This window comes from Gallinula chloropus (genome assembly GCF_964237585.1).
Source record: "Gallinula chloropus genome assembly, chromosome: 20".
NCBI classification, from domain to species: Eukaryota; Metazoa; Chordata; class Aves; order Gruiformes; family Rallidae; genus Gallinula; species Gallinula chloropus.
Window position 1 is genome coordinate 1,317,738 of NC_140105.1, and position 26,839 is coordinate 1,344,576.

The following is a 26,839-nucleotide window of genomic DNA, read 5'->3' on the forward strand; positions in this document are numbered from 1 at the left end:
GTGGGAAGCCCCTTCCTCAGGGGTCCTGCCAGTGCTGCTGCCTTCACACCCACCTTGTCTCCAGCTCTCTGTGTCCTGGGTCTGGTTTTGGTGATGAGGTGCTACCAAGTGCCTAAACTGGACAATTCAGAATGAAATCAGAGTTCCTGCAGCCTCCATCACACCCCTGGGATGGTAACAAATGCCTGAAAACCATAATGTGTTGGGAATAAAATGTTTCCAGGTACAGCTAATCTCTGAGAAACAAGCCAATTTAGGGAAAAATATAATTGCTGCACTTTTTTGCTCAGCAGGTGGACATCTGACATCTGGCCTGGCCTTGCTGTGTCTGCTAAACCCCACTGGGCATCAGACGCTCCCTGCTCCACACAGGCTTGGTGAGGTTGGCTGAGGGTGCAGCAGTACGAGCTGTGGGGGGGTCACAAGAGAGGTTAAATACCCCCCAGTGTGGTGAAAAGGGGCTCCAGCAAGCTGAGCAGAGCACAACACTGGCAGCAGCAGGTGGGCACTGGGGTCACCCCCACCGTCCCCCTGGCTGTGGTAAGGAGGAAGCACCGAGCTTGGGCCTGGTGAGGGACACTGGGCTGGTCTCAGAGCAGCAGCCAGGCACTAGCATCAGGGCTGGGGACAGGGAGGAAGGTGAGGAAGAGTGGCTGGAAACCAGAGACACGGGTCTGCAGCTGCTGGGAAGGGTGCTCCGGGGAGACACGGCAAAGCCAGCGGGCGGCGAGCGCTGCGCAGCCACAAATCAGGTCACAAGCAGCTTAAATTCAATCGAGTAGTTTAATAATTCTTCAGGTCAAAGGTCTTAATCTTACCAGGTAACAATTTACAGGACACCTAGTTAAGAGTGAAGAGTGGCTGGCTTGGTAAAAGGAGAAAGAATACATGATGTCCCATCTCTGAATAGTTTAATGTTAGCCTCTTCCAACGCAACATATTTTTGGTAAAGACATATTCACTATATTTAACATGATCTCTCTTTAACAGAAGTTCAGCTGAGCACACTGTCCCCAGAAAGTACACGGCGACTGTAAAGCAACAGAATTTCATAGCAGTAAATCTATTGCACTTTGTGAAGAATAAAACTCTCCTTTGCCTTCCCAGCTCCAGGAGGCAAAAGCTTCTCGTTGGTTAAGCAAGTTCTTCTTCCCTCCAGGCAGAGCCTCCCGCTGTTCAGAGCCTGCCTGGTGTTTGTTTGCTGTTTATTATTACTTGAAACAACAACTGGAAGAGTTTGAGAGCAAAAAAAAAAAAAAATAATCTTTCCAGTAGCTGCTGAGAAGTCTCCAAGGTTTTGAGTCTAGAAGTGAGTTTTAGGTGCTATCCAATCACGGTCAACAAATAAATGTACTTATTTCCACATTTCATGAATATGTCCACAAAAGAGCAAGATGAGGTCTCTCTTTGACCAACACTAACACTGTGTGATCAGGTATTACAGGGATGCACTTTATATGTGACAACAGTATACAGACAGGATGGAAATAACACCAATATTATTGCACATGGTGTCTGGGCGAGCATTAAAAACACTGCAACATGTGATGAAAACTCTTTACAGCTCGTTTTCTCTCAGCCCTTTTTCTAGAGTTTGATGTAGCAGCAATATCAATCCACGTACATGGGAGAGCTGGGAGTTGCTGGCATTTGATCCAGGATCTTACAGACATAGCATGCAACATCCACTGTGCGTTCCTCATACATCAGGATGAAGGGATGTTTCTGTGAGCAGAGAAAGAGGATGAGGTTATGTTCTCCCCTGACACAAGCTCACCACCCCACAGAAAAGCTTAGTGCATGGATTTGCCTGATGCAAGAGCACAGGGCATGGTGTGGCTGTGGGACTGCTGGACATAGCCTGGTCCATGGCTTCTATGTCCAGAGAATCCTTATCTCCAACGAGCAGTAGGGAGGTGGGACAGGACTTGGGGTGTTGGGAGCTGCTGGGCAGGAGGCAGCCAGGCACAGTACGAGCAGCACCTGGCTCCTCTGCAGCACAGATGGGTGCTGAAACATGTTCAGGAGAGGTTTCATCATCAGCCTGGTCAGCAACAGGGAGGCAGGAGTGAGAGGGAGACATGGCTGGTCCAGCAAGAGGTGAGGACTCCAGCCCAGCTCTCTTGAGCCCTGACCCTCTGCTCTGCCCATGCTGGCTCAGAGCAGCTGCAAACTCCTTTCGTGCCACACAGCCACCATCAGGGACCCAGGGCATGGTTTCACACACAGCTTGAGGTGACATCCAGACACCCAGAGCTCCCTGACCGTGCCTGACTGCCACGTGTGACACACCCATCCCAAAGCCTGCACTCCCTCCCGCAGGACCCCACCTCAGGCAGGTTCTGCTGGGGCTGCCCCACTCCTGCTCTCAGAGATCTGACTTGTGCCAGAGCACTGGTGCCCTGTGCCAGCCAGGTATGACAGAGCTCCTGCACAGTACCAGGACCTTGGGCAAAGGCAGCGGGGTCACTGCAGAGCCCTGCCCAGCTCAGGGATCACAGACACACCGTGATAGGGCATTTCTCCCCACACTGCCCCCTGTGCTTTGTACAGACACCACTGATCCAGGCCATCCCCACCACCACAGCACAGAGGTGCTGCTCCTCCCCAGGCTGTGGAGCTGAGCACCCTGTCTCCATGCCTGAGAGACAAGGGGTGACCTTAGAGACACGACCCAGCCCCGCTGTGTGATGGGCAGCACAGGCACTCACCAGAAGCTCTTTGTACTTTGGCCTTTTGGACTCATCCTTTGTAAGGCTACAGAAAGCAGAAAGAGAATTAGAAGGTGGGAATGGGGGAATGGATACAGACATCAAACACAAATGTTGAACCCACTGCTGCTTCCGTGGGACTCACCAGCTTTTCTGGGAAAAACCACCCTTGTCATATGGTGAGTGAGCACAGGATCCCTCCTCTCCCCCCCTGGGTAACCAGAACCAGCAAGTGAACAAGCAGCCCAAGGGCACTGTGAGCAGAACATCACCCCGACTGCCTGCCTCCGCATGGGAATGGCTTGGGCAGCAGCACCAGCCTGCCCTCCCTCCATCAGGCAGCAGAGGACAGCCAGTGCCAAGTGCCAGGGCAGAGGCAGGGGACACAGGCACCACACACGCTGGGCAGGGCCCGGGCTGCAGCAAGGACCAAAGGGCCACAGTGCTCTGCAGGGCCAGGCCCCAGCCCCGGCTCCTGGCTCATCCCGGCGCTGGGAGCACACCCGGCGCTGTGCAGGCCACAGCCACTGCGACGGGGCAGGACGGGGCCACCGCTGCCCAGGGGCACCTGGGGACTCTGGCTGGGACGTGTCCCCTCCTGCGGGGCACCTCTGGCACCTCGACCAGCCGCCGGGCCCCAGCACGGCGAGGGGACAGGAGAGGCCACAGGAGCCAGAGCTGCGGGACAGGCCGCGCTCAGTGACAGGCCGCACCAGCCTCCCCAGCTCAGGAGCCAGAGCTGCAGCACTGGGAGGGGAAAAGGCAGATGCAGCAGCTGTCCCAAAGGAGGGAGCGAAGCCTAATTTCAACAGCTGCATTTCTCTGGCTGGGCCTCTGAGAAGCTCCAGCCCCCTGCAGCAGGGGCTGAAATGCTGCGCAGGAGGCGCCGCGCTGTCCTGGGACCGGCCTGTGCAGGGCAGCGGGGCTGGAAATCCCAGGGCTGCTGCACAAACACCCTCACCTCAGGCTTTTGCTACCCATCAGCAACCTGCTTTCTGGTCTGGGGGTTTGGATAGGCCCCTCATGATGCTTTTAGGGCAACCAGGCAGAACTTCAGCTCCCAGCGCCTGTTTTGCTGTGAAATCCCCACGCAGGACCCGAGGAGGTCCTGGCGCTGCAGCTGCCAGCACGAGGCTCCCAGGAGCCAGACACAGAGCTTGGATACTCTGCAAAATCAGGAGCACAAAGCTGAATCACTGCAAGCTGCTCCAGGAGGAGTGTGGCTTCAGATAAGCAGCTACCATCAGCAGGTGGGCTGCAGGGAGAAATGTTCCGCCCTGGCACTGGCAGCGCTGCCGGGATCCAAAGCCAACAGCAAAGAGAAAGAAAATCCCAGCAAATCCCACAAACCTTTTACCAGCATTGGGAATATCCTTCCCTCACTGATCTCTCACACTGAGCAGCCAGCAGCACTGCAGGGCTCCCGGTCAGCATCCTTCCTGACTCACAAAAAAATAAGATGTGTGGATTCCTGTTTGTAGGGTGATGCCCAGGAGGTGTCTGCCATCGTCTAGGAGAGCCTTTTGGAGGCTCCCCTGCCTGCTCACCAAGAGTTGCTGACTGTGCTTAACTAAAGGTTATTAAGAGAAACATTTATTACAGGGTGCTATAAGGACATCAGAAACATCCCAGGCAGGGGCAGAGTATTTCCAAAACCAGATCCTGCACTTGGGTTGGGACAATCCTTGCTACCAACACAGGCTGGGGATGATGTGGCAGAGCAGCCCTGTGGAAAAGGACCTGAGGACACTGATGGATGAAAAGCTGGACATGAACCAACAATGTGCACTTGCAGCCCAGAAGGCCAATGGCATCCCGGCCCCTAAAAACCTGTAATCCTGAGAGGAAAATCCAACCCCAAAGCACATCTCCAGTGCATGGAAACCCTGACACAAAACCTCCTGAAAGTTAAAATCGTCTAGAGCAGAGTCTCCCTTCCTCCCACATCACAGAGATTGGAGATGGACATCTCTGTGCTGGGGATGTTCATCCCCTGGCTCTGTCCAGGGCAGAAGGTCTGAGAAGACAAGTGCAGGTCACACTGGTGGATCTCCTGTGTGCTTTGGTATCGGGTTAAGGAAACAATGCTGACCACCCTTCCTGTGCTGACAGAAAAACACTGCAACCAAGAATTCCCCACAGCACAGGCTTCATCCTTATCCCTTCCCTGCAGAGCAGCTTCCAAAGGCCCTTCAGCCCCACCCAGACAAGTCACCTCCGGGACAGCGAGACGCCCGGTGTCGTCGCCCTCAGGGTGGTGACACTGGGAGCGTGGGCACACAGCCCCTGCCAGCTCCTTGGCAGTGACACACACAGCACCTCAGAGCACGTCCAGCAGGAAACACTCACCACAAGTTGACGAAGTTGATGAAGCTGGGGGAGAACTCCCTTTCCTCTGAGTTGCTCAGCTGTGGTGGGTCTCCTTTTACTACTTGTGTCAACTGGTCGAACACGCTGTTCCACTTGGGGTAGGGGAATCGCCCCGTTGCCAGCTCGTACTGCAGAGAGACAGCGACAGCACCAGGGTGAGATCAAGCAGGGGAAGGAAATGTCTGCAAGGACCCTGAGAAGGGATGATCCTTCCAGATCCAGCCAGGGAGGACACAGCTACTGGGATCCAGGATTGACTGACATCACCTGTCCTGCCAAAGCACGCCGGGCACCAGGGCTGCACGAGGCTTGTTTACACAGGCTGGATGCTCAGTCCTGCACCCCCACCCTCACTGCTCTTTCCCATCTAATATTCTGAAGACAGAATTCATCTGTGCTCCAACCCTTCTGCCCATCTCACATCTGTTCCTCTGCCAAACAGAGCAGCAGCTGAAGGTATCTCAGGGGTTCAGCAGAACCTCCAGCCTGGAAGGGATTTACGGGTTCTGAGCCAGGAGGTGCCCACTTCAATCCCAACCTGCAAACACGTCCCAGCAGAGCAGAGCTGTGCTTCAAGGACATCTTTAACACCAGCCAACCCTGCCACCCCACCAAGGGTGAGGCTGCCCCGGGAAGGCACCATGTAGCTCAGGGCAAACCCACTCACCAGTGTAATCCCCAAGCTCCAGACGTCTGAGCGCACGTCGTAGCCTTGCCTGGAGGCGCTGGGATCTATCCTTTCGGGCTGCAGGAGGAAGGAGCAGCAGTCAAAGCCTGTGCAGTGCAGGAAGGAACCAGAGGCCTCTGCGAGCTCAGAGCAGCCTGCGAGCTGGCCCCAGGGGCAGAGCCTGGCACGGCTCTAGCAGCTCACTTGTTGCTAGGGCCAACATCCAACCCCAGCAGAGAAACACCTTGAGGAACCAAAGGCTGATTTTAGGATGTAAAAGGTGTTCTGAAAGAGCAGGTCAGCACATCCAACCCCTTTTCTTTTCCTTTTGTAGGAGCAGCTTGAACAATCGTTACCATTTGGTTATGCAGTGGTATTTAACTCTGGGATGTCTAACTCCAAGTCTCGCTGTCTCTGGTTGTCTCCAGGGAATCATAAGACCTGGAATAGACATCTTCTCATCCTGAGCTCACGAGCTGAGCTTTAGCAGCATCTGCCAGAGCTTGTCTTCCCAACTGGCTGCCAGACCTAGGGAGGTGTTACCAGCAACATGCTCTAAGAACAGCTCTTTACAAGGCTGTGGATAACCCTTGAAGTCAACTACGATGTTACAAGGTCTTCAGACAGACATCATAAAGTCTTCCACAGAAAACAACATTGAGCAGATAAGGGTGATTTGTCCCTAAGAACAAGTTATCTAGAGAGGAGAACCAGCACAAAACATCTTTATGGTCATCTTTGAGAGGAACCTCAACTCCACCTCCTTTAATTAAAGGAGCAATGCCTCCATGATATGCAATACTGCAACAAAACACTGAATTATCAGGGAAAGGAAACATTCTGAAAGCCCTGGGTGCTTTGCAAGCTGCATTTTAATAGAACTCCATGGCAGATGCCAGCTGAAGAGTGCCAGGCAATGACGTCCCTTAGTGCCACCTTCTCTGGCAACAGAAGATTCCCTCGCTGGCACGTCCCTTCCCACCCTGAAAATCACAGTTCCTCTGCAGCAACAAGGACCAGCTCTGTCATCCCCCGCACACCACCATGGGCCACACCACCCATGCATGGATGGTGGTGGGAGGATCACGATGTCTGGAGGCTGCCAGCAAGTACCAGGCAACACAGGGACACCCAGGATTGACTGACATCACTTGTCCTGCCAAAGCACGCCGGGCACACAGGGCACCCCACGTTACTGGGACACCGGCACTGGCAGTGCTGGGACTCCCACACCACAGATCCACAGGGATGTGCCACAGCAGGATGAACACCTCACAGCTGCAGGAGGAGGACTCGCTCTCCACACAGCACAGTGAATTATGGGATGCATGGCAAGCTGTACTTTGGGCAGGGCGTGATGCCCAGTGAGGCTGTGAGTTACTGGGACTGGTGAGGTAGGTGGCACTGGTGAGACAGAGCCGCTTGTCTGAGCGCCCACCCCAGGCCAGCCTGCTGCCCTGACCCTGCAGAGCAGGAGGACTTGGCCCTCCACCACGGTGGCACAGTTAAAGGGGAAGCAGGACAGACCAAAATAAATCCCAGCTAAATACAGAGCAGGAAGAATCCTGGGAATTTTCCATGTAGATGACACAGGAGCAATTAACACCAACGGCAGGAGAGCCGGCACGTCACACTCCAGGGACCTGGAACGAGGGCTGCAGACAAAGCCCAGCTCCTGCCAGGTATCCTTCTGAGGCCAAGCAAGGAGAGGAAAGGGCTGGGATGGAGGCCTGGATGTGCTGATGGTGCAAGGAGGCAGGGTACAAATGCACCCAAGGGTGCTGGCTGCCACTGGGCTTCTCTCCGTTGCAGTGCACGCCTCAGCACCAGCATCCTGACTGGGGAACCAGGAGCAGGGGACAGCCTGATCCTCCCTCTCCCCAAGCCCCTGATGCCTTTGAGCAGATGCCTGCAGGGCTGTGCAGCAGCAATGAAACCCATCTTTAGGACCATAAATAACTAGCTTGGAGGAATTCCTCTACTGTTTGGTAAAGGAAACTGCTGTCACTCACTTTTCCCACTGCTGCACTTCCCAGGGATATTCCTGTGGTGAAGAGAAAGCTGTTCTTCCTTCAGGGCTCTGCTGCACAGGTCTCATCCAGCACATGATGCAGCAGAGCAAAGGACATGCAGCGTGATGGGTGGAGGAGCTGACAGGGAAGCAGAGAACATGAGTTCTTCTGCCTTTGCTGGCTAGGTGGACCTGCTGCTTTGTCCTGCTCCTCAACCCACCCCCTCTAAGCCAGCAGCAGTAACAGCATCTCTGTGGGCACCACTTCTACACCTTCTGAAGGAAAACCCTCCGTAGGAGCGCAGCACAGTGTCACTGCCCAGCCCAACCACTCAGCCCTGCTCAGACTGCTGCTTCCAGACACCTTCCCAAGCCCCCTCTGTTCCGGGGTTTCCTGTCCCTCGCCCAGGTCAGCCCTGAGGCCGGTGGCTGCACAGAGACTATCAGCAGAGATCACGGTTCTAGAGAATGGCCTTTCCTCCCCTCCTATTTCCTTTCAGTATTTACTCTGAGAGAATGTTTCATTCCCAAGTGTTTCCAGCAGCATTTTCCAGGTGGAGACGCTGGTTTCCGTTCGCATGGGATTCCCATCCCCGCCCAGCTGGCTCTCCTACCAGCGGCTGAATTCCTCCACCTCAATAGCAGGAAGATCCCAGGATGGATCAGTGGATGGGGGACACTCAGGAGGCACAGAGATTGTCAGGAACATTAATGGAGGCCTGTTGGGCTTGGTATGGTGTATTCTCAGTGAGCTTCATTGTGGTGAAACAAGTCAACGTGTGGCTGTAATGAACTCGAGCCTGGGCTGTGACTGCAGCAGGCATGGGTCGGCTGTGGTACCAAACAGCTTCACTGACAGAGCTCAGAGGGGTGCAACCAGAAAGGGTCTGCTGAGCAGGAAAGGGATCCATAACAGGCCCTCAGTGGTTCCTGCCCTTGGCCTCCAGCTAATATCCAAGAAATTACAGAATCAGCATTGCTGAATTCTCCATGTGAAACTGGCTCGTGGGATAAACGAGGGTTCTGAGATGTCTGATGAGCTGCACTCTGACTGCAGACACAGGACAGCAGCTCTCTGGGCTGACAGATGTGAAATACCAGGAGAGCATCACAACTAAAGGCCCAGAGACACACCAGGAACCTGCATTGTTGTTATATACTCTGCAGCTGAGAGAAACACTCAGAATCTGCTAAATGTTGGTGTCTGTGTTTGCAAAAGGATGCTAAAAACCTGGGGGCTTGTGGCACAGCCATAAATCCATCCAATCCAATCTGCTTTAAGAGCATAAGATGTTGAGTTGTTAATCTCCTCAGAGAAAAGCTTAGGAGGTCACTACATCAGAGTCAGAGGTACCTGCACAGGGGAAAGAGGCTGTGAAGTGAGAGGCTGCAAACAAAGTAGGAACAAGAGCCCGTGGCCATCCACTGCAACCAGACTGACTTGCATTAGAAGCATAATTAATGACCAGGACAACTTCAAGGGCACTGCTGAAGAGTCACCCTTAAGGCAGGCCAGGAGCTCTGATGGCTAGCTCCTGAACCTGGCTTCTGGGCACTTTCCATGTGGATCTGAGTGGCCAGAACAATTTTTTTCCTCCTTTTTAATATTCCCCCCCACAAATCTCACATCCCGCCCGCAGCGCCTCTGGCTGAGCAGACACAGGCAGCTGCTGACAGATCCTCCCTGGTTTACATAAACTCCCTGGGCAGATGAGCATCTGAAGGGACAAGGAGGGAAACCCCTTCCCAGGGCTGGGAGTGCCGACACACGGGCAGGAGCTCAGCTCTGTGGTGGAGCCGCCAGCACAGCTCTGCCTGGTGTAAGCAGCTAAGTTTGGGCAGAGATCCCACCATGCTGGGCAAACCTCAGGGATGATTCCAGTCAGTGAGTGAGTAAGCAGCAGCTCTGTTCAGAGCTGAAACCCCCAAAGCAGGCGGGTGGCAGCAGCAGCACGGGGAGGGCTGTGCTCAGGGCTGAGGCATCTCCCCCTCCCCAGCACTGGCTGCGCAGTGGGTGGCAGAGCCCCGACCCAGCCTGTGCTGCTCGCAGAGGGACAGGGCCACACGTCTCCCAGTCTCCTCCCAGATTTGTTTTCTCAGCCATAACAATTACAGCTGGGTGCCAAGCTTCAGAGTGGGGGGGGGGGGGAAGGAAGAAAAAGTCCACCCCAGAGTAATCTTGAGGAGGATCCAGGATGATTTAAGCTGTGTGAACTCAAACCAGCAGCCTGACTGCTCAGAGTCGAGCCACAGAGCCCGGGAACACAAAGCTGAAACACCAACTTGCTGGGACTCTGCCTGCAGAAAGGATCCTGAGACTGCCACATCCCCACAGCCTCTCCCTCCTGGAGAGGGGGGCTCAGAGGGGTCACTGTCACCTCCCTTGGGCATTCTCCCTTTTCTCTGTCTCAGCCATCTGAGCACGGGGACACGGCCTCCCCCAGCCCCAGCTGATGCCAGCAGTGACCACCCAACTGTGCCAGGCAGAAATGGGGAGTGGGAGACACCCCACACACTGGTCTGCAGCGGGCTGGCACAGGCAGGGACCAGCAGAAGAGTTCGCTGGGACAGGGTCATGTAGCAGCACCAAGACGACTGCTCATTCCCCCAGCACCACTCATCCCCTCCACGACTCATCGGGGACAGCCCAGGGAGTGCAGGGGAAGCAACACGGGGCACCAGCACTCACAGGGCACAGGGACTTGGGCACAGCTTGCAGCAAGCAGCTCCCAGGTGACCTGGGAGAAGGGCTGAGGCACCGAAGGTGCATGTGACACCATCAGACCCTGTCCCCAGAGCAGGGCAGATCATCTGTCCTCACACTGACTGGGTCCCTCTCTACCTAAACCAGATGCTTCCATCATCAGCCCTCTGCTCACACACACAGACTGGGTTCACTTGTGTATTAAGAAGGTAAAAGCAGTATTGCCATGAAGACCACCAGGTTACACGTGGCCCACAGCCCCCTCCTTTATCAGCAGCACCCACTGCAGCCAGAGGATGCACTGCAGGGGTTGTGGAGAGCAGCTGATGGGGAGGACCAGGGGCTGGCCGGAAGCAATCTCACCCCATGGCTGGTTTGAGGCTGCTGTGAGCACACACTGGGAAACCTCTCCTAGAGCAGCCCTACAACACTGGCACTGGCAGAGGTCTCAGGAGCACCCAGCAAACAGCCCGGATTGCTCAGGGCACTGGCTGTGTCCCTTCTTCCCTCCAGAGAACAGGAGGCACAGACGCCCCACCCTCACCCCTCTGACTTCAGTGCAGCACCACTGGGTCCCCACAGCCAAAAGGGAAACCACCTCCCCAGCACAGGCAGCCCCAAGGCTGAGGTGCTGCTCCCTGTGATGGCTCCCACCACGTCGGTGGGACCACACAGCACTTGCTGAGCAGCTGGACACGGCTCCTGCTGCCCAATCAGGCTGCTCACAGCCCTGCTGGCTGGTGTCCAATGTTATTGTTATCAGGAGCTATTTGGGGACCCAGCTCCAGCCCAGACGGTGTTATCAGGTTCCTTCGGTGGGCAAGTGCTCATGCCACAAGAATCACTGCAAGTGCCAAGTGGGCCTTGCAGAGCAACAGGCTCTGATCACCACAGAGCATCATCAGCCATCAGACCCGCCCTGGCTGGACACAGTCACCTTATTTTGCACCAAAAATAGTTGCCAAAACTCAAAAAGCAGGTTCCTTTTGAAAGGAGTAGGACTGGCCTGGCTCCCTCCCAGGGACGGTCAGGTTTGACCACAGCATCACCAAAGCCAGCAGCCTCTGATGGCTTGGAGAAAGAGCTGGCAGACGTGCCTGCTCTGGGGGACATGTCCCCATTTCCCAGGCTTCTCAGTACATAGAAATGCCCATGTACTTGGAGAGGAGTCACAGTGTCCAGAGAGCAGAAGGGAAGAGGCCAGCCATCTCCCACACTGTCTGCCAGCTGCTGGCTCTCCCCACGAGCCCTGCACCACGCCAGGGCTCTTAAAATCACACACCAAATGGAAACACTTTCACCCATTTAAATCCCACCAGAGTCTGGAGCTGGTGCTGGAGAGGCAGAGCTGGGAAGGGAAGGAAAGGCAGGGGGCTGTCAGAAGCACACCCCCACCCGAGGCCCAAGGCAAACCAAGCAGCACAGCTATTTACAGACACACTGGAAACCATCACGTCAGAACTAAACCAACAGCCTGTGCAAAGCCAACCACCTACCCACGGTCTGGAGAAGAAGTGGGAACATTAATTCCTGTAATTATAGCCCACTGAACCTGGGAGGGGGAAAGCAGTGAGCACATTTTTCAAGAGCCCTATTTGCAGATCAACACACACCTCAGAGGACAGGGAAAAGCCAAACCCAGCTAGAACTCTGCAGAGAGATGCTGTTAGACATCAGACTGCTGTGCCTGCAGTCTGAGATGAGAATACCCAGCCTCTGATCTGACCTGCTCTGGTTCCAGCCCCATCCCAGGACACCTCTCTGCCACATCCCTCCAACACACAGACTGGACAGCTCTGACCGATTCCCTTCTCTGCAGGAGCTCCACACACTTGGGCTCTGAGAGCAGACACAGCTCTGCAGCTCTGCCCCCTCCCCAGCCCCACAAGGGCTGTACTGAAACAGCCTGCCCTGCAGCTCGGGAGCTTGCACCCATCCAGCTGTACCACAGCACTGGGCTCCAGGAACAGATCTCATCTCTTCTTCCCAGCTTGCTGCATAACTGGCTCTGCTGGAAGCACAGCAAACAGAACTCAGCCTCTGCTTGTGCAGAGCAGGGTCAGGGCTGAGAGGTTTGGCCTCAGACACAGAGTCAGATCAGAGCCACATAAGAGCCACGACCTGGATGGATGAACGCTGCACCTTCAGAAATTTTCTCCTTTTCTGTTGCTTTGGTGGTAGGTAGGAGCTCACAGCCCAGTACATGTCAGCACACAGAGCCAGATGATAAGTAATGAGAGTTAAACCCTTACACTGACAGCAGCAGACACACAGCTCCCTGCACAAGGCATCCTCTGCTCACACAGAGCCAAGAGAAGCATTTTCAAAGCAGCTCGATGCACAGAAGTGTTTGAAAACCCCAGACAGCTCCAAAAATCACACACTCCCCTCCCAGCTTTCCTCCTGGGGGACAGGAGGGAGAAAACAAGCAGGACAGACTCCCAGGAGCCACAGCTCAGCCCCAGCAATTTCCACACAGCTGCTCCGCTGCCCCTGCCATCCAGAACTGCATTCTCCTGGAATTAAGTTATGGCACACTTTGGAATTGAAGTGGTTTGCAAGAACTCACTGTAACCCTGCCCTGCAGTAACTCCTGTGACATAATCTTACCACAGCAAATGGATTTCTCACAGGCCAAGACGACTCCGCGCCCAGGCGGCACCGCCGGCCTCCTGCGCTCTTTGTTTCGGAGGGAGAGCGGATGTGGTGGCAGGGATGGAGCAGCTCTCTGCTCCAGCAGCACAGTGCTGGCTGCAGCAGAGGAGCCCAGCAAAGAAGAGGGGGGAGAGGATGGGGATTTGGCCACTTTGCCAGAGCCTGGGTGGCTTTGCTGACGCTGCCAGCAGCAGGGTGCAGCCCAGAGCTCAGTTTCATCTGGGGAGGGGGTGCTCACACCATGAAAACAGACACTGCAGCCAGACAACAGGCAGGGCCATGCTGAGCCAGGCCTGCCTGGGGAACAGGATCCTCAGAGCCCAGGGCCACACCAGCTCCCTGCTTGCCCTCACTCACCGCCATGTACGGCCGGCACCCCGCGTCCCGTGTCTTGGCGATGGAGTCCACGAGCTGCCCGCTAATGCCGAAGTCACAGAGTTTAATGTTTCCATTTCTGTCCAGAAGAATATTGGAAGGTTTGATGTCTGCAAGGGAAAGAAACTTAACCTGGTAAGTCATGGCTGGAGGCTTCAATGTCAAGAAGAGCAGCTGCAGAGAACCAACACCAGCAGTGCCGCACCACTGCCATCGCCCCGGGTGCTGGGCAACGGACTGGCTGTCCCTGCCACCACTGAGGATGCAGACTGGGAGCAAGAGGAGATGTAGCCAGCCCCAAAGGCACCACGTGTCTGGAGGCAGACACTCACCCACTCTGAAATCAAGCTTCTACAAACACACACAAACTAAAGGGGCTTCAAATCCTTGCAGTGATTTTCATAGGCAGGAAGACAAGACATGAACTCACCTCTGTGAATGATTTTCAAGTTTTCTTTTAAGTGGTTTAGTGCTTTCACAGTCTAGGAAAGAAAAACAGATGAACAATAAGTAAATACCATGAGAGCCCTGTGATCATTAAACCTTTGGAGCTCTAAAACCAGGGGGAATGAGGATCAGTGTGGTACTATAGCATGTAAAAGTGTTCTTCTCCCAACCTTTCCTGCAAGCAGCAGGGGACAGGAGAGGACACGTGCTGAAGTAACACATACAGAGGCACCTAGTCCATCTCTCACCACATTCCCCCCACTACTCCTGAGCTTCACCTCTGCAGCCCTTCACCCTCCAGTAGCTTTCCTGAATGATGTCATTTGGCTCAGCCTTTATTTTTTATTGGCCTGAAACTTCCAGGTTAAGTCAACTGACCATCAACCAGGTTCTCCACCTGCTGATGACCTGCTTGTACTTTCAGAAGCCTTTGCCTGAGGCTACCAGTGGTTTCTCTGGTCTGGAGAACAGCCAATGGACCTGACAGATTTTTATGGGCAGCAGCAGGACAGAGGTTTCAGGGGACCTTTCAACACCCTTTTCTCCACAGCCCAAAACAAAAAAATGTGCTTTGCAGGGCCAAACCTTGCCCTTGTGTTTAGACAACTCAAGGGTTCATTTTGGCACAGCCAAGGATAATTTCACAGGGTGAGACAACTCACTGACACCAGACCCTCACTCTCAGACAGCACGGTGGGGTTCACATGTCCCAGCTGTAAATGACCCCTCATGCCCTCTGCAAACAAGGGAAGAGGAGACAGGTCATCTAATTTTAGGCACCTTCCTTGGGATGAGACAACCTGTGCCCAGCTCCCACTGACACCACAACCAGCACGTGAAGCCATCCCTAAGGAGGGGTCAGGTGGGTGCCTATGCTGTCAATGCCCATGTCCAAGCAGACAGAGCAGGAGGCTGGTCCTGGGGTCTCTTTATGAACTGATTACAGACCCCAGGACCTGCTTTTCCATCATGTAACATGCTGTGGGAAAGCCAGAGAGTACTCAAGGATCACTAAGACCACGGAGCAGTTCTACTGCACAGAGATCAACCAGCTTTTGCATGTGGTGAGAGAGATCTGAACTGCTCACAGCAGCTTCAGAAACACACACAAACAGGTTTAACAAAATACTCACAGCTAAAGTGATTTTGCCTAAGATTTCTTCTGGAATAACATCATCTAATACGCTATATACATATTTGTAAAACTTATCAAACGAGGTAGACATGAGCTCCATACAGATCCAACAGTCACCCTGGAAAGAGAAGAGAATTTCTGTTACTGTGGAGATAAAAACTGAGCAGCAAAAATCCATGTGGCATAAGGAGACCCCTTGGACCCAATAAAACACAGTAGAAGCAGCGTGTGTTTGGCAGGAAGGATGGAATTCCTCTGGATTCATTTTGGCAATGGGAGACTCGCCCCTGTCCACACTCAGTCCCCACTCCAGTCACCAGCAGAGGCATTGCTGAGCAGGGCAGACTTGACAGTACAGTTTAGATGCCTGAACCTGGATGAACCCAAGTCCCAAAAGCTGTTTGGCTCTCCAGAAGGCTGAAGGCACGGGCCAACACCAGCACAGTCAGCCTAAGAAACACCCCTTCAGCCCCCTGTCCTGCAGAGGACGTAAGACATTTCCCATCCAGAGACCTAAGCAAGAGAAAATGAAAATAAACCCAAATACAGGGGGGTTGGGGAGGTGGAGGGTCTCTGCTGACTGACATCTTGCAGTTGAACAGTTTAAATGCACAAAACCATAAAGCACACTCATATCAGTGTGAAACCAGGCTGAGCTCTACCATCATACCAGAGGAACTGGTCTTTTTATCAAATTCTCTCTGGAGACCTGTAAAAACCAGCCCATCTGCAATGCATTTGCTGGGATGAGAAGCAGATGCCCACAAGGACTTCAGATTTTGGTTTAAGTAGGCATCTACCATGCAGTGCTGGACAGCTAAGCCATGGATTATCTATTTTTTGGAATGTTTTACCTCCAGTTGAGGCTTTGCATGAGCTACTTCTCTGGACCTCAGGCATTTCAGGCAGCTCTGCACTGCTACAGATACTGAAACACTAGGACTAGACCTGTCCTCACCAGAAATGACACCTCATACCTGTCTTCCACAGGCTGCATCACAGCCTGGAGTGTTAAAGCTCCATTAGCAGTCCAAAAGCTAAGCACAGAATGGAGTTATTAGTCCGGTTGTCTCATCCTGGCTAAATACCACCAAAACACTTGTGTGCCTCACCAGCTATGTCCAACCTGCACATAAATAGAGAAGAAACACCCTCAAGCAGTTCTCCTACAGAAGACAGGTTTCCCACGACCAGACAGAACACAGAGCAGCCAGTATGTTAATACTGGAAGTGAAATGAGGGAGAAACTCCAGGGCATGGACATGCTCAAGGTGTGGCAAAGCTCCGTGCCCCCACCCTGCACCCAGGGCACTTCTCTTTGAAGGGATCTCCCAGTCAGGAGTGGTTCCCAAGTCACACTTAGCTGATGCAAAAGCAAAAGCTTGCAATGCCATGGGGCTTAAGGCCAAAAAGGGGTTTCTGCCACTCAGTGACCTCCTATGAAACCTGGGTCAGGACAACCCCCATTATCCATACAGGTCAGAGAGACTTGGGAGAACTTGGTGATGAGAAGCTGGATATGAGCAACCAATGTGCACCTGCACATATCCATATGTGACACAGGGGACACCCTTCCTATGGACCAGAAACAAATCCTGGGGACAGATGCCCTGAGCAATGCCAACAGAGCCAGAGATTTTCATCCACACAGGGTGCTGTGTACCCATAGCAAAGACAGCAGACACCTTGTATCAACTGATGATGGGTATGTCCACAGTTCAGCCCAACATCAGCACTGTCCTGCTGACACTTCTGTACCAACTCTTCTCTCGTCCCAGCAGAAGGTCCCCATGGGATAACACCTGGGCACGTTTTGCAACTTGCAATTAACTTTTCATGGCAGAAATTAATCAACTACTGAGCTTGACTGTTTGAACTTAGCTTGCTACACTCACACTGTGTGGCCATCACTGCTGAGATCCCAAACCAGACATGGCACTGGAACAGGAGCAGTGACTTGGAAAGAGCAATTAGTGCGGTCAGGATAACTAACCCCACGTTTCCAGCCTCAGAGATACCATCCCAAACCTTTCTGTTATTGAAAAATAGAAGTCTGATTTTTTTCTACCTGGGATGGTTACAGAATGGAGCAGGAGCAGTCTGCTCAGCAGCTGCACCAGCAGAAGGAAGGATGCTGTGACAGCACGAGAAGTGCAGCACAGTGACATGAAGGTCACAACTTCACCAAGCAGCAGTGACCAGAGAGCTGTCCCATGCAGGACCTGAGCCCAGCAGGCTGAAACAGGCTCCTGCTCCTTCAGCTTTGCTCCTGTCACATTAAACAGGCAGCTCCATTTCACCTGATGGGCACCAATGAACTCCCAGGCCTGTACCTGGCCACCAGCCGCTGGTGCCTGCGCTGTTCCAGGCTGCAGGACAGACACAGACGCACCCAAGGACACCCCAGGACTAAGGCAGCACGTTACACACATTAGGATGTGGTCAAGGGTCAAGCAAGACCAGGTCCCAGAAGAGCCCTTTCCTCTCAGAAACCACTTGCTGAACAACTGAGGGAGCACAGAAACAGGTGTAGCATCTGCAGCCTTTCCAAATCAAACTCTTCGTGCCCATGGGGGCTGCCACAGCAGCCTGCTGTTCACAGCCACCTTCCTGACTGCCAGCTGTGATACTTGTCCCTAAGTCCATGATCAGTCTTGTCCAATCTGGTGTAGTGCTCCCACTCCCCAAACTGCCTGGATCCAACAGCTCAGCTCTGGTTCTCCACACCACGCCTCCAGAAAGGCTGCCTGCCTTGCAGAGCACCCAGCTGCCCTGCTGCTGTCCCTGAAGCTGCTGTAATCCCCTGGTCAAACATCTCTGGACCCTGAGAGCTGCCCACTCAACATTTAGACTTCTCTAAAGAGGCTCAAGCTGAAGTCTTCTACATTTTAGGAACAGGCAGAAAAAGACTTCACATCAGTAGCCCCATCCATCCCTGGAGAAGCTGAACCCCTGCTCAGAGCAGGCAGTCCCAAGGGGCTTTTGGAACTGATCTCCCTACTTTTCACCTTGGAACACTAGAACAAAGTGCTTTGTTTACAGGGGTTTTGCTACAGGGCTCCCTGAGAGAGGCTGAGTCTTTAGGAACCCCCATGCTCTTAGACACTGGGGATGGTGCAAGTGACCTGGATCATTCACAGCTACTGGCAAACAGATCTGTTTAGCAGAGTAGGGACTGAGACAAGCTCAAAAATACTGAAGAAATGATTTTCTGCCTTCCTGTGGGACTCTGCTGCCATGGTTTCCTCGCTTTAAAAGACGTAATTAGTATTAGAACACATAATTAACACAACAAGACAGAGCACACCAGCTCACCCTGTGTCCCTCTGAGGTACACGATGTGGAACATCACCTTGGCAGTAGGGGACCGAGGAGAGAAGGCAGCAGCTTTCATCTCAGAAGCCAACAGTGAGGTAAGGGTGGGGGAAAAGGGGATCCCAGGGACAAACATGATGTAACCCAGAGTGACCTGGCTGAAACCAGGAGCACCCTGCCTGGCTGCAGAGGGACAGGAGCTTTTGACAAGACAAAAGCACAGCAACAGCCCCAGAAGACTCTGCACAGGCTGCTATTCCTGATAATATGCAAAGATGATTAGTGACCAGTGGGCCTCTATTTTCCTTCTTCCCCTGAGCAGGTGTACTGGATTTGTGCTGAAATAAGTAGAAACAGGTGAGGTTACAAGTCTATTCCCCTCCACCCTGCCAGCTTCAGCACCTCAGCAGCTACAGGAAGGGAGTAACCACCACTGCAGGAGAGCTGCTCTCTGGAAGAGGGGGAGGCAGTAGTCAGGTTTTGACATTCATCTTCCCCAAAACTCTTGCAAACAGACCAAACTCTCACAATCCCACACTGCTCCCCAAGTGCTACATCCCTCTTCTCGTGCCTGTACTGGGCAGACTCAGCTCAGAGTCAGGAATGGCCTCCAGCCATGGCACAGGCCTGTCCAGCCTGCATGGAGAAGGCCAGCTTCCCAACTGCTTTTACTGGTCATTCCAAGTTAGACAGCAAAGGGAGTGCCTGGGCAAAGCACAAGGAGATGGGAGGACACCTTCTGTGGTCCTGCAGAGTAATATCTTCCTTAAACTACAAGTAGTAGATGCTAAAACAGTCTCAAACATGCAGCTATTTATTAACTGCATACTCCTGGCCATGAGCAGCTGAAGTACATCTGGATTAACTGTGTCCAGCTGATGCAGCTTTCAGTGCTCCTCTGTTCTTCATCTGGAAGCACTCATGGAAGCACCATGCTGAGTAACCCACTCCATGCCCACACCATCTATATGCATAAAGGGATGAGGAAAATCACAGCCCCAAGGCTGGCTACTGCAAGTCCTGCTCCTCTCAAGAACAGTGATGCAATTTCATCTCTGTCCCACAAGGGCAGTGTAGAACTGGGAAAAGATGCAAAAAACCAGCAAGAAAGATGATGAAAGGTCTGGCAGGGGTTCTGTGTGTGACACAGGCTGGCACTTCTCAGGCTCTGTAAGATACAACAGAGGGGGAATATGGCAGCTGTCCATAAATCCCCAGCAGGCTGGGGAGGATGGAGAAAGATCATCTGTTTACTGCCTCTGCAAATACCAAACCCAGGGGAAGCACCAGGGGCCTCACTCAAAACAGCAGCATGAAAATGAACCAAGGTGCTGGGCCTTCAAATGAGCAGTGAGCAACCAAGGGAAGCTCCCCTCAGGGAACACCAGGGATGGTAAACAGGTACAGGTGTTTAAAGGCATTTAAGGGGAAACTGACACTTTCACAGAAATCCAGGAAGAATCATTCAGCACAAAGATCAAGCTCAGGAAACACCCAGCTGCTTATGACTGAAGCTACGGTGAGGTATCACACAGGCTTCCCCAAGCAGATGCTGCAGGCCAGACACAACATCCAACCAGGAACACTGGTGTGGCTGCAGGTACAAGCCAGATGCACATCAATCCAGGCACTGGCACAGCCTGAAGACGTATGTACAGCAGCACAGACACCCTTACAGGGAGCTGTAACTCCTCTCATGCAGCCACCTTCACTGCAGGGACACAGGTCCTACACACAGTCCCATCTTGAAACCACTGGTATCAACCACTCTTGCATCCAAGCACCGTGCCACAGAGCTGCACCCAGCCCAAGGGGAGTCACAGACCCAGGGCTCCTCAAGAGAGGAGAACAGCAGGAGGGACTGAAGCACATGGAGAGGTGCAGGGACAAAGAGGAACCGCATCCTTGTGCTCAGCAGCACCCAGACGTCTGGGTCTCCTGGTTAAACTCCCCAGATTACAAGCAGAGCTAAGGAGCCTAACACAAATTAACTTTATCCTCCTTACTGCAAGTTGGAAACTGCAAAGAGAGAGAGAGAGAAAAACCCAAAAGGTAAAAGCCAAACTGTGCTCTGAATGAAGCACGTTTGGGGTGCCCACCTCTCTGAAGAGCGCGCCATAAAACTGAACAATGTAGGGGCAGTCACTGCTTCTCATCACTACATCAAGGTCCATCAGAAGCTGCTTCTGTTCCTTTTCATCCACTGTCGACCGAATTCTCTGAAAGAGGAAGAGTGGCAGAGACTTTATCACTCACAAGCCATCACTGTATCCTCAGACCTGCTTCTGGAGAAGCATGCCAGGGCCCCCAAGGCTGAGCAGACACCCCCCAAGGCATGCTCAAACACACTCCAGAGGGTTAAGCCGTGCTCTCAAATAAGAGATATAACTGAAAACCCCCTCAAGCTGTTTAATTCAGGCTGTAAAATCCCCAGTCCTCCCATGAGCATCAACATTTTCAGAGGAGATGTCAGAATGAAACTGGAGAGCAGAGATTTCAGTGAGAACTCCAGCACAGCAACACATTCAAGGCTTTCATTCCAAAACAAGTTCCCACACAGTTCTTGGCCACGTTGGATGGGGCTTAAAGGCTGGTTTGAAATTTAACCAAGGACCATTATGCTTAAAATTTCTAAGAGGAGCACAGAAGACAAAAAAAAGGCTCTTTCTACCATGCTTCCTCCACGGTGAAAAGGGACCATCACAGCACTGGGGGGACACATTGCTCTGGCAGTGCTAATTGCCACGGTCCCATCAGCTCTTTCCAGACAACTAACAGTTCTTGAGCTAGTGCTGGCCAGGGGAGCATGAACACTACATAGAAATACTCATTTTTACATATATATATGGTGTATACACACACATAATGTGTATATAAACATATATATGCATCCACACACGTTATACTTTATATATACACTATATATAAAGAAAAATCTGATTTGGGCTTGAAAGAACACCACAGGTTTTAAAACAGAAAACTGTCCATGTTCCAACATGAAGCTTGTTAAGGGAGTGATGGAGAAGACCATCCACAGTTTTCCAGGTGATTTTACAGACATATTTAACTTGCATCAATTAATGCAGCCCCTGAATCACAGGGGAGGAAAATTGTGATCCTGAAGCTGTGACTCGTGTTGAAAAATCACTGAAGAAATTACATCAATATATGGTGAGAAGTCCAAAGCAAGAGGCGTAGCCCAGACCCTCCAGGAGGAGGAAGACTACTTGGCTAGCTGAGATACAGAAATATTTAAGGTTGTGGGCAAAAAAAAACTGCCAGGTAGCAGCCCCCATCCCCACTGACCCAGCTGCCTGCTGGTGGCATCACCATCAGACCCACCAGCAAGCACAAGGCTGGGTACCTGAGGGCACCTCCTCAGGGCTGGCTGCTCACGCTGCACCGTCTGAGCAGCAGTGTGTGATGGGGTAACCTTAGGAGTGTTTTGTGATGACCCAACACAAAATGAGGACAGCATTGACACTGATTTTCCTTACCTTTGGTGTGTCCTGATATTTTTGGGATTTCACCACTCCTTCTTAAGGGTCTAGTAGCTCTAGTTTGGCCTAGACCAGTAACTGCCCCATTCATATTGTCCTTTTCCCCTCCCAGGAAATTTTGGAGTAATTGGGAAAACTGGGCAGAGACTGGCCCAGCACACCCAGGCCCTGCAAGGCCACCAAGCAGGTGGGACATTGTAGTCACAAACAGAGCAAGAAGATGGCTCAGACTAGTAATGAAACTAAAAAGCTTCACCTCTAGGTCACTGGTTCAAGGACACTGAAGTTCTGACGCCCTGATGAGTCTGATTGTCTCACAGCTACACCGTGTAAAACTCTACACCCCCTGCTGAGAGATCAAAGGCCGAGCAGACTGTCTCCTCCTAGGTGGCAGACATCAGCCCCACCTGACAAGCCAATACCATTGCTCTGACCTCAACAGGAGACAGCAGATGCCTGAGGCACCACGGGGGCACCTCTGAGGACAGTTCAGCCCCTGATATGCTATCCACTCCTCTGAAGCGTTTACAGTGAGGAGCAGGATTAAAAGCAGCTTTTCTCCACACTGTAACTTGCATCTCCCTGCTGTGCCAACCCCAGAGCTGTCTCCAAAAAGCCTCTTTCCTGCTCACTAACCAAGTCTCACCAGTCCCCTCTGCATCCCCCTTCATCTGCACAATCCTGCCACAGACATCCCCAGCGCAGTCCTCAAGCTCCCCAGCTGCCCCTGAAACATCTCCTGCCACGTTTGACCTTTCCTCCTCTGCTGTCACTTCTGGAAAGAAGGTGAAATACATGTTGTTTGGAGGTGACTTTAGCAACACCCCAGATCAAGACTGAACCCCAAGATTCCTCCTTTTTCCAAACACAATCTCCCCAAGGAAGAGAAAGGGCAGGCAGAGGACCCAGAGACAGACAGTGAGGTGGCTACAGGCAGACACAGGAACCGCAGGGCACCTTGAGAAGCCAGCATGAACTGCCCAGCCAACACTGCTTCTGGGAGAGGAGGTCATGACATGATGTAAGACTGGGAGGTCTCATACAGGAGTGCTGGAGACTGGAGATGGGCAAATTCAAGAGGAGAGAAAGGGCAGCATGGAGCTGAGCTGGGCTCAGCCCAAGCTGGACAAGATGCCTGTTCAGCTAGAGCACTCCAGGGACAATTGCTGCAGCTGAGAAACAAACGTTCATCAAAAGAAGAAGGAAAGAGGAAAAGGTGACTAAAGTCAGCAGCAGCCACCATGAGCACACACACCATAGTGACCATGTTCTACCTAACTGCAAAGCAGAGAGCAAGACACTGTGACAGCTCCCAGAGTCTCCCCCAAGAACACAGGAGACAGCAGGGCAGGAAGACACAGGGTGAGGCTACAGCCTGGAGACACCATTTAAGACAGGGATGGATGGACAGGTCTGACTCAGCTGCAGGTCTCACTCCTCAGCCTGGTTACTCTACCACAAGTAGTCACTGACACAGCCAAACGAGTCATGTAAGGAAAAAGCAGTTCCTGTAGTAGAGGCTTATGGAAAGTTTCTTTCTTAATGGTTCCTTGTTGGGTTCAAGCTTAATCTGCATCAAATCCTCCAGGAGAAAACTCTCCAGTCCTTTTAATACAAACCCAGGCTAGGACAAAGCCTTCTGCCATCAGGAACAAGAGCTCTGAAAGCTGTGCCCTAGGCAGCATCAACAGCCACACACCAAGCTGCAGACTGGACAGCTCATACTTAAAACCAGACAGATCCCAGAAATCAGACCCCAAACCAAAGACATTCAACCCCAGTCAGCACATGAAAACATTCAGGTGCAGTGGGGAGCAGCACATCCAGAAAAGAAAAGGAAAGAAAAGGTTTTTTAAAAAACTACAAACACCAAAACTGAAACCCAGTTCTTTGAGTTGGAGACACCACAGTGCTGTCCTGTGGACAGGGCTCACAGGTGTCCCAGCAGAAACTACAGCCGTGCCTGGCAGTGGACTGGTGCTCCCTGGGCACAGCAGGGGATGAGGACACCGAGCCAGCAGGAACTGCTGAGAACAAGAATATTCATCTATCCATCTGAAGCACATTTACCACCACCTGTGTAAGGTTCTCACTCACTCTCCCCCTTTCCTTTTAGCCCTTGCTCAGTTGCTCCTTTCCCAACATACTACCAGTACTATCCTGGCTTCCCCAGTTCATAGCCAGCTACCCAAATGGGTGAGTGAACCAGGAAATCTGCTCAATAAACCATAAGGACTTCACTTGGGAGAGGGTACCTAACTGTGTGAGGAATGGAAATAGTGATTTGCAATGAAGCCAGCTGGGAAAAGCCCCAGGACTTCTCTTCAAGAGTCATAGGGGAAATCAGAAGGACTGGTGGATTTGCCCCTTCACTGAGCTCAATACGCTCATGTGTCATCTTGGTGGGATTTTATGGGCTATCAGGCACCCAGGTACGGCTGGGAGATCAGAGATAAAGGTTCAGTCTCTGCTGACACTTAGAACCTATTTCAGCTGTGAGAAAACCTGGGAAGGCCAAAGACATGAACATCTGGTTATGGATGAGAGAGTGAGCACTGCCTACAAGGCAAAGCGATGTGGAAAAGGCACTGTGCTCTCAATGAGAAACAGCTCCACAGCTTAGCGGCTTCTCCAGGAAGAACAGGGATCTTTCACGGCCTTGGCCAGGTTCTCCCATTACCCACTTGATGTTGAAAACGGTTTCTGATTTTACTAGGACAAGTTTAAAGCTGAAGTGGAAGCCACCCTGTAGCCTGGTCAAAACTTCTGCTCTGATTAAAGAGAAAACTAGAAACCAGCAGCAGTATCTGAGGCCACAGGCTGGAAGCGGGGCCTGGACTAGGCCTGAGCCAGCTAGGCCGATTTACACACCAGAGCCTGGGAGACACAGGAAAGCCTAGTGTAACACCGAAATTTGGGAGTGGGGGAAAACTGGGCACACAGACAGTGGATAAAACTGCCCTCTCCCCAGCTGGCTTCCTCTCCTAGGTGTACCTATTTCTGACAGAAAAATAACTCCATTAGAAAGCGGTGCAAGCCATTTTCATGGGGCCACAAGCAGCAGCTTGAAGCTGAACCAAAGCCCAAACCACTCATCTCTTGATGGGTTATTGCTTTGACAGATCAACTGGCTAAAAAGAAACTGGCAGAAACTGTTAAGACTGAACCCCAAATGTCAGTGGTGCCTGCTGCAGGGCAGAAAGGGCCTGCCCAGCCCCAGGGGGTTGACTGGGAGAAGAGCAGGATGTGGATGTACCCTGCCAGTCGCTCAGGACATCCCTGCTGTGCTCAGCTCCTGCCTTGCACAGGCACCACCAAACAGGTTCACCTTGGGCTATTTAAAATAGCTGCTCATTTGCCTGGTGAACTCTTCCAACAAGAAACTCCCTTTGCCTTTGAGAAGCCTTAAGCACTCTGGCTAATAAACCCATGCCAGGTATTATGGACACTAACGCAGAGCATCCAGCTCCAATGGGGAGACCACTCCTTTCTGTTCCAGTTGAGCTTTTTTTTTTTTTAATTTATGCATTTTTATACCAGTTCAGAAAAACCCCAAGCATGCCAAAAATCTTCTCAAGCCCCTTTTGTACATGCACTATCACCAAGTGTCAGAAGGAAACCTCAAGATAGAAAGACACCCCCCCAGCTGCTTGGTGAGTTTCCCAAGAAAGCCATTTCACCCAAATAAAATGGGGCTTCTCTGGGGTTCCTCTGATGTGCCAAAGACTATCCCGATCCTCAAATCGGTGGTACTCTCACAAAACAAGATGCACAACCCCCAGAGCAGCCAGGACAACACCATGTGGTGATGCTGGAGGACACTGCAGGGGGGTTGGAACTAGATGATGATCTTTGAGGTCCCTTCCAACCCAAATCATTCTATGATTCTATGACAAATACAGTATGGGCTGTTCTGCAGCCCCCTTTGGTGAAGTGTCTAGGATAAAACCAGGAGAAGGGATCAGGGCTCCCCACAGAGTGAGGGAGCTGGGGAGATTAGTCACAAGTTACTTCTGAACCGACCCAGACCAGGCAAAAACAGACTAAAGAGAAAACAAGAAACCAGAAGCAAAGTCAAAGGACACAGGGTGGAACCAGAAGCTGCACAAGGCAGTAGTGCAGAGAGCTGGTGCTGCAGGCACATACTGGCCAGGGCAGGGACTTCAAGGAAAACAAAGAGCCCAGAAGAGAAACCTACCAAAGAGGTGAGGAGTGAGTTAACATACGAACCAGCCTTGCAACTGTGACTTCACACCAGCAGAGCTGGCACCAGGCTGTCCTCTTTCCCACCTGGAAGAGACTTGCCCTCGTACTAATAAGCCTTCAAGAGAATGAATAGGGTTTTGGGGGTTTCCTGATAAGAGTGAGACAGCAATGCCAGCTGACATTGAGCAAACAGGGACATCTCATCTCTAGGCAGACCTGAGAGAGGAAGGGACCTTCTAAAAAGACTGTCTGTTGTTACGTCTTAAAGAACATAACACATTTCCCAGGGGCAAAACATGAGAAAGGCTTGAATAAAAATCCTCTGAGTTGGTGAGACCACCCCTTGAGTGCTGGGCTGAGGTTTGGGCTCCTCATTTGCCAAGTCTCTGGGTGCTGCAGACTCCTGGGGCAGCTGGAGCCAGCGTGTTCTGCACACAGGCACCAAGCGGGAAGAGCCGCAAAGGCCAAGCTGAACCACGCTGCCAGGACCAAGGACTGCTCCTGCTGTGAACACAGGACAGGCTAGAAAGAGCCAGGGGAAGGAGCTGGGAATGGGGGTTGAGGGTACAGGCCAGCAGCTGCATCAGCAGAGAGGTGAGCAGGACAAGCACCCAGAGACCCTGCACTGCCTCTCCCCAGGAGCTGCCGTCAGCCAGAGGAAGCCTCTGGCACAGGGAAACAGCAACGTTTCATCCACACTTTGTGATGTGACCAGAGCAGACTTGGCAAATGAGGAGCCACCA

The 26,839-nt window shown here is 52.4% G+C and overlaps 1 protein-coding gene across 1 annotated transcript in view; it reads right to left on the minus strand.

Annotated features, from left to right (window-relative positions):
• Positions 1-770: 770 nt before the first annotated feature.
• The window catches only part of MAP2K4 (mitogen-activated protein kinase kinase 4), a gene marked incomplete at its 5' end in the record, with an annotated part of 58,852 nt that continues 32,783 nt past the window's right edge, over positions 771-26,839 (minus strand). Inside the window, 8 exons of the mRNA XM_084273510.1 lie at positions 771-1,725; positions 2,712-2,757; positions 5,061-5,209; positions 5,749-5,826; positions 13,476-13,603; positions 13,924-13,975; positions 15,074-15,193; positions 20,490-20,609. Coding sequence (XP_084129636.1) covers positions 1,612-1,725; positions 2,712-2,757; positions 5,061-5,209; positions 5,749-5,826; positions 13,476-13,603; positions 13,924-13,975; positions 15,074-15,193; positions 20,490-20,609 — 807 coding nt within the window. The 3' untranslated portion in view covers positions 771-1,611. The remainder of the gene's footprint in view (positions 1,726-2,711; positions 2,758-5,060; positions 5,210-5,748; positions 5,827-13,475; positions 13,604-13,923; positions 13,976-15,073; positions 15,194-20,489; positions 20,610-26,839) is intronic.